This window comes from Lagenorhynchus albirostris, chromosome 9, assembly GCF_949774975.1.
Source record: "Lagenorhynchus albirostris chromosome 9, mLagAlb1.1, whole genome shotgun sequence".
Lineage (NCBI taxonomy): Eukaryota > Metazoa > Chordata > Mammalia > Artiodactyla > Delphinidae > Lagenorhynchus > Lagenorhynchus albirostris.
In genome coordinates, this window is record NC_083103.1 from 52,309,814 (window position 1) to 52,323,110 (window position 13,297).

Genomic DNA, 13,297 nt, shown 5'->3' on the forward strand with positions numbered 1-13,297 from the left:
GGGTAAAAAGATGAGGGCCTCCAAGAAGAAAACACTGTTCCCATATCCTGCCCTGATCTGTTGTGGTGCCAGAAGTTCCATCATTTGTTCAGTGAATACTTGTTTCCTATGTGCACAGATCCTGATGGAAAAATAGCATAGGAGTGGTGAAAGGGAGTGACACCAAGTAACCCATTAACCTCAGGGGGTTACACTGCAGAGAATGACACACAACAGAGCACAGCTGAGCACCACTGCAGATTCTGTTAATGCAGCAGAGTCTGAAATAAGGGGCCGGACGAGGCACTGCCTCCCTTGTCTCAAACCACACAGGGAGGATTTTGGATGTTCGCTTTGGAGATTAACTGGGCTGGGGAGGACCTTGGGAATCTGACCAGTCTGAGTGTTTGTTCATCACACCCTTCCTGGAGAGACTTTTCCAACCAAAGCAGTTGGGTCCAGACTGGCTGGAATCTCTGAACAGCTGTGATTCCCCAAAAGCCAATGAAGGTCCAGGCCAGGGGTCCTGACAAGTAGGGCTCCAAACCAGAACACCCTCAGGGGCCCTTTGACAGACATTCAGACAGAAGATGACACCCTGGCCCGGAAAAGAGGCTTGGCACCCACCTTGGCTTTGCCCTGGCTTGCTCTGGGCCATGGAAAGAGCCCCTTGCCCCGAGCCATTCTCCTCACGTACCTTTCGGCTCAGTGAAGGCTGGATCAGGCTTGGTTGTCAGCAGCTCCTCGGAGCCATGGTACTTTCTGGGGAAGGAGGCAGATGGGAGCTTCTTCTGAGTCCTCTTCACCTCTCTGGGTGCTGTGGGTGGTAGTCTTTGGTCTTTCTCCTTTATCTCTGTATCATCCCTCTGGAAGATGGAGGAAGACAGCCCACTGACCTGTGCCCCAGAAGAAGAAGAAAGTGCATTCCCTTAACACTTCTGAGTTCTGTGTGGGTCCCCATGCTGGGTCCTGTTATGGGCAAGAACCCAGACTGGGGTGAGAGGAAGCAGACATGAAAACAAATTATCATACATTGTGATAAATGCTGTCACAGGAGAGAGCACAAGGGTTCAGGGTGAGCCCACAGGAAGACCTAACCAGCCTGGGGGGCCAGGAAGCTCAATGGAGGGTTGTTGCCTTAGCCTGAGCGAAGTCTGGAAGAACCAGGAAAGCCATCCCCAGGTAGGCGGCAAGCGATGAGAAAGGAGGACTGTGGCAGGCAGGGAAGAGCATGGGCAAAGATGCAAAGTTAAGACACAGCAAAGTGCATTTGCGGGGAGTAAAATATTGGTGTGGTTGGAGGGTACCATAAAGAGATAGGCAGCTGGAGCAATAAGCAGGGCCCAGCTCAGTAAGGGCCTTTAAATGCCAAGCTGAGGGTGTTTGTTTTGTTTTTGTTTGTATTTTCTTTATCCTCACTGTAATGGCAAGCCATGGAAGAGTTTTAAAAGGGGTGAGTGAATATTGTCTGAATTCACTTTTTTAGCCTTACTGTGATGGTTATGAAACCAGTAGGAATGTTGTTATACCCTTAGTTAAAACTTATGGCTGACTAAAGAAGAAATAGAAAATCTGGGTAGACCTATAACAAGAGATCGAATTAGTAATTTAAAAACTTCCCACAAAGAAAAGCCAAGGATCAGATGGCTTCAGTAGTGAATTCTACCAAACATTTAAAGAATTAACACCAACCCTTCATAAACTCTTCCAAAAAAAAAAGAGGAAGAGGGAACACTCATTCTCTGAAGTCAGTATTACCCTGAAACCCAAACTAGGGAAGGACATCACAAGAAAGGAAAACTACAGACCAATATCCCTATGAATATAACACAGAAATACCAACCAAATACTAGCAAACTGAACCAGCAACATATAAACAGGATGATATGCTATGTCAAAGTGGGATTTATCCCAGGTATGCAGGGTTGATTTAACATCTGGAAATCAATTAGTGTAATATATCAATAGGTAAAGGACAAAAACCACATTTCGCAACAGACACAGAAAAAGCACTTGGCAAAATCTAACACCTCTTCATGACAAAATATTCAACAAACTAGGAATAGAAAGAAATTTTCTTGACCTGATAAAGGGCATTTATGAAAAACCCACAGTTAATCATAATGATGAAAGACTGAACGTTTGTGTGCTAAGATCAGGAGGAAAAAGACAACATTGTATTGGAGGTTATAGCCTGGGCAGTTGGGGGATTGTTTTTTTCAGTCATGGTGACTCATAATTGACTGTATTGCTTAGGCCGCTAGGAAGCTCGAACTGCATTTTGGCAATAGACCTCTATTATGAGAGTGGCAGTGCACGATGTGCACATTTGAGTGACAGAATTGGCCTTGCACTTATTTCCTTTCCTGTGCATATCTTCCTTTTATCCAACTATCTCAATTATTTTTAAATACTTGTTTGTTTATACTCTGTTTTGTTCCAAGAAGGTTCTGATTTAGTTCATAAAGATACTTTTATATTGTACGAATTTGTATGTCACTATAAGTCATGTGTGGAACAAGTAAGAGATGAATAGAGAGTTAGATAATTTATGGGTGGATATACATCTTGGAAAGATCTGGCAGATTGGAGGGGCAAGACTGGAGGCAGGAAGATGGGAGGATAATAATGTTACAATAATAAAGTTCAAGGGGGCCCTACCAACTCCTCCAGCCTAAACTTCCCTTTTCCTACATGTCACCTTTCTACTGTATTTACACTGAATCATTCATCGTTCTGTATGTACCATTTTAATTTCCTTCCTCTGTACCCTGCTTCATGCTGCTCACTCTGCCTACAGTGTCCTTGCTGCCCAGCTCTTCACCTTGTTAACTCCTACTCAGCCTGCAAAGCTCAGCTCATTTGAACTGCTTTTAGGAAGCCCTCCTGGTCTAGGACAAAGGTATCCCTCCTTCCTCTAGGCTCCCAGCCCCTGAGTTTTCCTCGGTCTCAGCACTGACTGCATGCATTGTTCCTGTCCATCTCCCCTATTAGACTGAGGACACCCTGAGGGCAGGACCCATGTCTCATCCATCTGTGCTCCCAGGATTCAGATGCAGCATCAGAAGTGAGGTGACCTTATGCAGATAGGAAGAGGCAGCAGCAAACCCTTCCAAGAAACTGGTCTGACCAACGCCCCAGCCAAATCCCAGATGTTGTCTGTGCCACAGGACCATGACTTGTCCCCATGGCTGTCCCTACCAGTAGCCTTGGATCAGTGGAACTCCCAGAAGGGGCTTGCAGGCTCTGCCAAGGGTGCTTTCTGGTTTCCAGAACTGCCTTGTGCCTAGTTCCAGCTGCCTACAGTAGTCCAGCCGTCTAAGGGTTGGACAGGAACACATGGGAGCTGGGAACAAGTGTGCAGGGGCAGGTGGGTCCAGGTACCTGGGTCAAGAAGATGGACTCTGTGCTCTTGGTGTCCTCATCTGACGGGTGGTCTGGGCTGAGGCGGCCAGCAGCGTTGCTCCGGCGGGATGTGCCCTCACTATGCACAGTGGAGTCGGAGCAGATGGGAGGCAGTGGCACGAAGGCCCGGTGGGAGAGGAGAAGGCCCTCCGGGCCCTCGATGGGCATCTTTCGCTCCACAGAAATGGTCTTGGTGGTGGGCAGCTCTTTAGTCAACTCTGCCTCTGCTTCCAGCATCTCCTTTGAGGAAGACTTGATTGTGGTCATGGTGGTCATGGGTGGGTGATGGAGAATCAGAGGCTGCTTTGGCACCTTTGGGACTTGGGTTTTCACCTGTCATGGAAGAAGGGCTGAATTGGTTTGCTTCCTCATCAGAATCTCTCCTCCTGGATATCACCAGCCTAAGGCTAACTGGTATAGTGGTCAAAGCACTGGGTGAGGTCTCATAGGGGGAGGGAGGGGGCAAAATCACACTTATTGGGCATCTACGATGTACCCCATACATGACATGTAGTTTTATTTACACCTCAAACTACCCAGTGAATAAGTGTCCTCATTTTATAAATAAGGAAACTGGGGCTCAGAGAGGTTAAATGACTTGTCCAAGGTCACAGAGTTGTTCAGTGGCAGAGGCTCCAGGCCTCATTCTAGATGCCTGACCATATCACTCTGGCCTACAGCAGCCTCATTCCTCTGATCAAGGTGTCCCACAGTGCCCTTGACTCCCCTCGGGGACTCCTAGGAGGGCCTGGGGGAGGTGGGCCCACGTTCTCCGGAAGGCAGCAGCACCAGGCCCCTTTCAGGGTGCTAGTCCCTGCACCTCATATAAAGACCCCTATGTAAGGCAAATCTCAGGGTTTAGACCCAAGGCAATAACTTCTTTCTCACTGAACTGCTCAGCTTCCTTAGTTAGCAAAAGCCTGTCACCCTCCTCCTCTGCGTCATCTGCCAGGAGACAGCCATGGGCCCAGTTTCCCTCATCTGGGCCTAGTTCTGCTTCCCCTCCCTAGTTATACAGTGAATTGTTTTTATTCTTTGTCAAAGGTATTTGGTCCACTTATATCTATCTGTACTTTGACAGGCCATGCAGTGCAGTGGAAAGACCTCAAGCGCAGTCTATCATTTGAGCTTACAAAATGGGAGAATAGTCCCTGCCTGCCTATCTTGCAGAGTTCTCCCAAATGAGATGGTGCGCACAAATGTACCTAACAAACTAGGGAGTGTGACGGATGACTTTTATGTAATAGGATTTATAGGATTTACAAAATAGGATTTTATAAAATAGGATTCTTTTTAAGAAAATATTTCCTTTTTGAAATATGTAAAATCTCAGTGTTTAGACTTGAAGCCTGAGGGACCCAGAGTCTTTTTTCAGAACTCATGCCTCAGTGTCCAAAACACCAAGTGCCGTCATTTGCCGGCTGGTGGAGAAGGGGCCACATTTATTCCTCCCTCTCACAGGTCTGTGCTGGAGGAGTGCTGGGGACGCTCTTTCTCTATCCCACCACCACTTTCCTGAGGGAAGACTGGATAATCTGATTGGTCAGAGGTTGAGAGTCATTGGACCCTGTGTCCCAGATGGGCTGGACTGCTGCGCATCAAGGGCAGGCCATTTTATCTTCCATTTGTGTTCTCACACATAGAGGCCTCATACAGTTTTTTGGTTACACGTTGGGTGGGTCTCCATTTTCCCCCTGTCTTGTCTATGCCTAGTATGAGGGAGGGCCAGCAATCTTGGTCTATGTAACTGAGTGAGTAAAAGGCTGTACATCCAGCCCATCTCTGGGAGCACACAGGGAACATGTAGGCATCTCCAACCTGCCTGCAGGCCACACAACACTCTCCAGTCTAGCCTGCATTGGAGGTTAGATGGTGTTTGCCTAGATTCACAAAGCATTGATGTGCTTCTCATTCGGCCACTGATACTTGGTGTTTATCCTCTACTAGTTGGAACTGTAACGGTGCCCCTGGACCCCAACACTACCTTTTAACAAATAAGTTATTTCACCTCTCTGAGCCTGTTTCCTTGTCCATGGTGAGGGTTACAGGGTAGCTGTGTGCAAGTTCTCAGCATGGGTGTTCTGTACGTGGGAGACAGGATTATGTACTTAGCATCCGGCTCACTGATTGTGCCCTTTCCCAGCTGGCTGATGGGAAGGGAAGTAGCAGGATCCTTAGAGGAGGCAACAGACAAGGGGAAAGATGATGGAAACCCTCTGAATTTCTATTTCTGGTTTTACATGCTGCTCTGGTCCTCTGAGGGCTCAAGACAAGAGCTTGGCTGTACAGAAGCAGACTGGGGTGGGGGGTGGGGCGGCATTGGGCAGGGAATAACTAATTAACTTTCGGGACCAGCAATGCCAAGTCCAGCTTTTGGCTATAGGAAGATTAAAGTTCAGGAGGGAGCAGCATTTCACAGAAATTTCTGAAATCCTTCAGATGAAAGAGGGATTTGACTTACTTTACGGCATCCCAGAAGGCCAATCTAAGACCACTAGCTGGGGGAGGTACTGAGGGAGCAGACTGCTCTCAACAGTAGGAAACGCTTCCTAAGATTCAGGCAGGAGATGTGTATTCTAGGCCTGGTGCAGCCATTCACGATTACCACAGGTGACTATAACCTGCATTCGTAGGGGTTTGGGGAGTTTATAAAGTGTTTTTATATCTGTTGCTTCATCCAGTCCTCTCAGCAGCTCTGAGAGGTTTTAGAGTTGAGAAGCTGAAGCTCAGAGAGTGGAAATCTTGCCCAAGTTCAGGCAGCTAGAAAAATGATGGAGCCAGACTCTCACCCGGGTCTTCTGACTGATTTCTCTCCACTTCTCCACAGTGTCTTCTCTGGACCTCAGTTTCTCTGTAAAATTAGGGGGTCAGACTCAATGCCCTCCCCGGCTCCTCCCTACTCTGACTTTTGGGTCTCTGACTGGCTGTCTTGTCTCTCCTGGGTATATCTGTATGTAAGAGAGCGAGGGAAGGAGAAGACAAAACTGCGGCTACAAACCTAACAGAGGGATCCCAGATATTGTGGGAGGGAGCAGCTCTGCTGTCAGGTTGGTCTGCAGGCATTAAAATAGGCTCCACTCCCCCTGGGCTTGGAGGGTCCTGCCTTTGAAGGCTTACCTTCCGAGAGTCCTTCCGAGGCATCAAAATGTGACGCTTAGCCTTTACCATCTTCCTTCGAATTAAGTGGATTCCCAGCTGCTCCTGGAGGAAGCTTTTTAGCAGTGGAGGGACCCCTGGAGCCGTGGTGGGAAAATAAGATTACTATTAGCTAACATTTTACTGGGGGCTTCTGTGTGCCAGGCACTGTTCATGTACATGTATAAACTTACTTAATTCTCGCACGAGCTCTAGGAGGTAGGTACCTATATTATGCCCATTTGACAGGTGAGGAAACTGAGGCACAGAGAGGTTAAGGAATTTGTCCAAGGCAATGAAGACAGTGTAGAGTAGAGATTAGAATACCCTAGTGTCACTCCAGGGCCCAGGATTCTAAAATGCCTCCAGCTGCTGCATCTTGGACAGTGGGTTCCAGTACTGACAGAGCATCTACTGCATTCAGCGTGCTCTGGGTGGGGAGGGCTCGGCAGTTCGGCCTCCCACTCCTCCCTAACTGGGAAGTGGGGAGTGAGGTCACAACAGACCTGTCCCACAAAGCAAAGTGTCATTATAGAGCCCATGCAGGATCTAGATAATTCTGTACTCCATTCCCAGCACTGCCTCTTTGTTGCTGTGTGACCTTGGGTAGATTGTGACCCTCTCTGATCCTCAGTTTCATCTACTGTGCACGGGGACAAAAATGCCCACTTCACAGGTTTGCTGTCAGGATGAGTTAGTGCAGAGCATGTGCTCAGAGGTCTCTGTTGTTTTCTACAGCCCCCAATGCACTATGAACCTTGTCCACCCACGATGCAGAGCAGGGCTTAGCCCTGAGGTAGGGATGAGGAGGCCCACATTGCTTCTTGGAGACTGGGTTCAGGGGGCAGGTTTGTGGGTACCATACCTCGTGTATGGGCCACCAGAGGGTTGTTATGAAAGATGAGCTTGCAGAGAGATGGGAAGAGAGCTACCGGCAGAATGGCATCTTCCTTTGCAATCTGTAAGGAATGCGGGAGAGCATCAGATCAACACCGCCCTCACCTCTGCCCAAATGCTTCAAGGCCCCACAATGCAGGGCTGCATGCTTGCTAGGTCTGGGGCGAGGGTGGGGCTGGAGGAGTTAGGCTGCTAGGGACAGGACTTACTGCTGGGCAGTGTCTTATCCTGCAGTTTCACCTGTTCACTCTCAGAATACCTTTGCCCCTCCTGTTCAAAATTCCACCATCTGTTTCACATTTGAAAGGTAAGAATTTTTTTCCCTTCTCCACACTGGATAAGTAGCTTATACCAAATATTAAGGATGCTGGTGACAAAATAATAAGAACAAATACATTTAGTACTTGTCTCCCAAGGAGGCTAGAAATTTGGCAAGGCGTGGACTTTGACTTCAGGATACATTTTGTCTGACACTTCACCTTCCTCAGTGCAACCTCTACACACCCGGTCAGTCTGTCAACAGCACTGATAGTCTCTTTCACTAAAGCCTGTTCTGGGGAGGGATAGGGGACAGGAGGTCAGGGGGACACACGCATCTAAGGGATAAGCAGAGCCAGTGGGGTAAGGGAGACCTTGTGGCTGTCTGGGGCCCCGACGCCACACTACCCCTATGAGGCCAGCCTCTGAAGGGCAAGAAAAATACACAGTCCTTGTTGAGAAGAGTGGCTGGAACATCTGGGGACAACCTTGGGCAGGGTGTCTATTAGCAATGAAATAGTATCAGAGGGGCCAGGAGCTGGGCAGTGGCCTTTCGGATGCCTAGACACACTGACAGGTATTGAGTCAGATTTGTGACCCACAGATAGCACTAAGGGCTGGGAGTGGGATGGTGTTTCAATCTGACTTCCTCTGGAGCCACACTGGGTAGCAGTAGGTGCTCACGGGGCAATTACCTATTCATTTCTTTCATTTTGGTTCCTTCAGTCAACAAATATTTACTGAATGACTACATGTACCAAGCACTGGGTTGGGACTGAGCAAAACAGATACAATTCCTATCCCCGAGGAACAGTACCTAGTGGGAAACAAGCACAGAAGAAACGGTAACACAAAGGAACATGAATTTACAACAGTGATTACTGTCACAAAAGAGAGGCGCATGAAGGACTAGGGTGATTTGACCTAGTCACAGAGGTAAGAGAAGGCGTCCCTGAGATCTGAAGGACGGGCAGGAGGTAATCAGTGAATGCAGCGGGGGACGTAGTATGTGTCAAAGAAATCTCTGGGTTAACCGAAGCCATTCCCTCTACTTTCTGGGCACACAGCTAGACTGTTTCTTCCTGCCTCCTAGGCAGCTAGATTTGGGCATATGACTCAGTTCTAGCCAATGCACCTGGGTGGAAGTGATAAATGCCGTTTCCAGGCACAGCCCATTCAAAACCTCCTGTAGGATCCTCTACATCTCTCACCACCCTCCCCTCACTCAATCATCTATCCACCAGTTGCATAGGATCCAATAAAGTACTCTTAAGGTCCCATGGGATGACAGAGCCATAGCCAGAAGGGACCTGGCTCTCTGAAGGATCATGTGGAAGGCCACCTACCAACCAGGAATATCCACAATAGATTTTGTAAAAGCAAGAAATAAACTTTTGTGTTCAGTCATTGACATTTTTAAGTTTGTCGCAGCAGCTAGTATTAAACTTACTCTAATGCAGAGAGGAAATGTTCCATACAAAGAGAAGAATGTGTGAAAGGTCTCACAGCAAAGAGGAGGAATGCCTGTTGGAAGGATTTAAAGAAGGCTAGTGTGACTAAAAGCAGAGGGAAAGGGTGGCTGGTGCAGAACGAGGCTGGGGGTGCAAGGATGGGCCAGACCAAAGATTAAACCCATGAGATGAAGTTATAGAAATATGAGGACCTAGGCTAGTGCTTCAGGAGGGGGATCCAGATGGTAGAGTAAGAGGATGTGGAGCTCAGCTGACCCCACAAACACATCAAAACCACATCTACATGCAGAACAGTTCTCACGGAAAACTAACTGGAAATTGGCAAAAGAACTCCTAAACGACCAAGGCTGCAAGAAAGATTCCCACGTAATCAGGTAGGACAGAAGGAAAGCACTTGGTCAGGACCTGTGCCCCGGGGAGGGGACTAAGAGGAAAAGGGAGATAGCATGGGTGGGGAGTGAGCGGGTTGAGCCACAGACAGAGTGTCCCCGGAGGGGACGAGGGGTCCTGCAGGGAGGAGAAGTGCTGGGACAGATAGAAAGGCTGAGGAAGCCTAGACTCCACTTGGGAGGAGCGCACAGGTGCAGGCTCACCCCCAGACAAGGTGGAGAGAGGTTTGCCTAGCAGCTGCCGCCGCACCGCACCCCCCAATGCGAGCCGAGAGAACCCCCCCAGTGCCGCTCTTCCATGCCACAGCCTGGCACGGGATCTAGGGCAGTCAGGTCTTGGGAAAAGACTCCATCTAGGGTTGCAGAGGTGGCTCGGGGGGCCTGGGGTGTGGTCTAGGTGGGCGGTGGCAGCCACTGTCGCACTTACTCAAATAGCACTACAGAAGCAGCCCAACTTCCGACAGCTGCGCAGAGCTTCAATTCCTGAACCAAAACACTGTGATCCCCAGTCCCAGCCTAGGGAAGGCTCCAGCCCTGCCCACTCTATGCCACAACCTTGCACTGGATCTGGGCCAACCATAACGGGGAAAAGATGTGACCTTGGGCTGCAGCTGAGTGGAGCTGCAGACGCCTACACAGGAGGAGCACTGGACCTCTATAAGGGCACAAGCCCCGTGTACTTCAGCACTCCCTTCCTTCAGGGCAAGGCCCCAGTGTGGGGAGAAGGGAAACACACACTTAAAGGGAAAGGAGCCAGCTCAAGCTGGACCCTCAGGGCTTCTGCTCCAGCAACTAGGCAGCAGGCCCCACCCCCGACAGAGTGACGGTGGCCACTGAGCAGAGGGGAAGTCCTGCCTCACACTCTGCTGGGGGCTCTAGCTAATCCAACACCAGCCACACCCTCATCTTAGTGGCCAGCACACCCTGAGGAAAGACGTGGCTGCCATCCACATCAGATCCAGCCATCACCCCAAAGACACTGGGTACACCCAGTCTACATATGGATGCTCCCACATAAAGACATCCATTCAAGACCGGGGATTGGCCAAGATGGTAGAGTAGAAAGACCCTAAGCTCACCCCCTCTCACAGGCACACCAAAATCACAACTATTTACGGAACAGCCATTGATGAAAAGGACCAGAAGCTAACAGAAATGGTCTTCTATGCCTAAGGATATAAAGAAGGAACCACAATGAGATGGGTAGGAGGGATGGAGTTGCAACATAGTCAAGTCCCATACCCTTGGGTGGGCAACCCACAAACAGGAGAAAAATGACAATTGCAGAGGTTCTCCCAAAGAAGTGAGAGGTCCAAGCCCTACACTGAGCTCCCCAGACCAGGGCTTCTGCACTGGGAAGATGAGCCTCCAGAGCATCTGGGTTTGAGGGCCAGCAGGGCTTACTTTAGAGAGTCCCAGAGGGCTGGGGGAGATAGAGACCCCACTCGTAAAACACAGGAATATCTCACACTCCGGGACCCAGGGCAGATGCAGTAATTTGGTATGAGCCTGGATGAGACCCATCTGCTGATCTTGAAGTCTCCTGGAGAAGCAGGATGCAACTGGAGCTCACCCTGGAGACACACACAGTGGTGGCAGCCATCTGGGGAGCTCATTCTGCCATGTGGACACTGGTGCTGGCAAGCGCCATTTTAGAATCCTCCCTCTAGCTTATTAGTCCCAGGATGCAGTGATGCCCTGGTTCAACAGTCTGTAGACATCAGTACTGGGAGGCCTCAGGCCAGGCAACTAACTGGGAAAGGACACAGCCCTACCCACGAGCAGACAGGCTGCCTTAAGAACCCCTGAGCCCACAGCCACACCTGGACATGGCCCTGCCCACCAGAGGGCCCAGGACCTGGCCCCATACACCAGGGTGCAGGCACTAGACCTGAGGCACTGGGAACCAGCTGCACCTACCAGTGGACAGGCCCCAGCCCCATAATCCCTTGTACCCAGCCCCACCCTCCAAGGATCCTGCTCTAGCCTCAGCCCATTTTTACCCACCAGTGGGCAGAGAGCAGCCATAAGAAAACCGCAGCCCCCCAGTCTGCAGACATGGCCTGCCCAATAGCAAGTCAGACCCTGCCCTGGGACCTGCTGGACCGTGGCCCTGCCCACCAGAGAACCTGGTCTAGCGTCAGACCCAGCTTTGCCCACCAGCAGGCAGACACCAGCCACAAGAAAACCACAGCCTTGCAGCCTGCAGAACCAGCCCACCCACTAGGAGGCCATATCCTGCCCTGGGAATGGCTGGGCCCTGGCCTGCCCACTAGCAGGCCGACATGCACTTCAGGATACCCCAGACCCCACAACCAACTGTGTTAGGAATCGGCCCACCCACCAGCAATCTGACACCACCTCTAGGACCTCTGCGCCCTGCAACCAGACCCCAGGAAACATCTCTGCCCACCAGTAGTCCAGGACTAGCCCCAGAACCTTCCTTCACCCACCAGTGGACACACAATAGACTGAGGTCTCCTGGACCCTGATTCTGCCCACCAGTAAGCTGAACCCAGGGCACCCCAAGGTTCTGCAGTCAGCCACCTCATGACTGGGTCCTATGAACCAGCGACAGGCAGCCTCCACACAAGGCAGGGTCTGGCAATCAACAGGACCGGGGACCAATCAAGTCTAGCAGACCACCCACATGCTCACACACAGTCAGCCTGCCACAGAAGATCCACACAGCATACACAGCTCTGGTGATGAGAGGGTAGTGTACTGCTGGGACACACAGGACATCTCCTACAGAAGGACACTTCTCCAAAGCCAGGAAACAGAACCAACCTGCCAAATCCATAAAAATAAAAACAGCAACAGGCAAAATGAGGTGAAATAGGAACATGTTCCAGATGAAGGAACAAGCGAAAACCTCAGAAGAAAAACTAAGTGGAGATAGGCAATCTACCTGAGAAAGAGTTCAGGGTAATGATCATAAGGATGATAAAAGAACTTGGACAAAGAATGGATGCACAGAGAGAGAAGTTAGAAGTTTTTAAACAAAGAATTAGAAAATATAAAGAATAAACAAAGATGAAGAATGCAATAACTGAAATGAAAACACTATGAGGAATCAATAGTAGACTATATAACACAGAGGAAGAGATCAGTGAGCTGGAAGGCAGAGTAGTGGAAATCACTGCCACTGAATAGAAAAAAAGACAAAGAAATGAAAAGAAATGAGGACAGTTAGAGGCCTCTGGGACCACATCAAGTGCACAAATATCTGCACTATAGGGGTCTCAGAAAGAGAAGAGAAAGAGGCTGAGAACAACTGAAGACATAATAGCTGAAAACTTGCCTCACTGGGAAAGGAAACAGACATCCAAGTTCAGGAAGCACAGAGAGTCCCATACAGGATTAACTCAAAAGAGGAATACATCAAGACACATTGTAACTAAAATGACAACAATTAAAGAGAATACAAGAAGCAGCAAGGAAACTCCTATAAAGCTATCAGCTGATTTTTCATCAGAAAATCTGCAGGCCAGAGTTCAGAGTAAAGATTGTAAACGTGATCAAAGAACTTGGGAGGACAATGGATGTACAGAGGGAGAAATTAGTTTTTTTAAAAAAGAGAAAATATAAAGAACAATCAAACAGAGGTGAAGAATACAATAACTGAAATGAAAAATACACTAGAAGGAATCAATAGTGGTACGGAAGAACAGATCACTAGAATTTGAAATTGAGATCAGCAACTTAATACAATCACACACACACACACACACACACACATATATATATATATATATATAC

At 49.1% G+C, this 13,297-nt stretch overlaps 1 protein-coding gene across 5 annotated transcripts in view; it reads right to left on the bottom strand.

Annotated features, from left to right (window-relative positions):
• The window catches only part of XRRA1 (X-ray radiation resistance associated 1), a 105,320-nt gene that overhangs the window by 6,564 nt on the left and 85,459 nt on the right, over positions 1-13,297 (bottom strand). For all 5 annotated transcript variants that reach the window (XM_060160020.1, XM_060160021.1, XM_060160022.1 and 2 more), the window contains 4 exons: positions 7,385-7,478; positions 6,502-6,617; positions 3,364-3,717; positions 677-875 (listed from right to left, as the gene is read on the bottom strand). In XM_060160020.1, the coding sequence (XP_060016003.1) occupies positions 677-875; positions 3,364-3,717; positions 6,502-6,617; positions 7,385-7,478 (763 nt within the window). The remainder of the gene's footprint in view (positions 1-676; positions 876-3,363; positions 3,718-6,501; positions 6,618-7,384; positions 7,479-13,297) is intronic.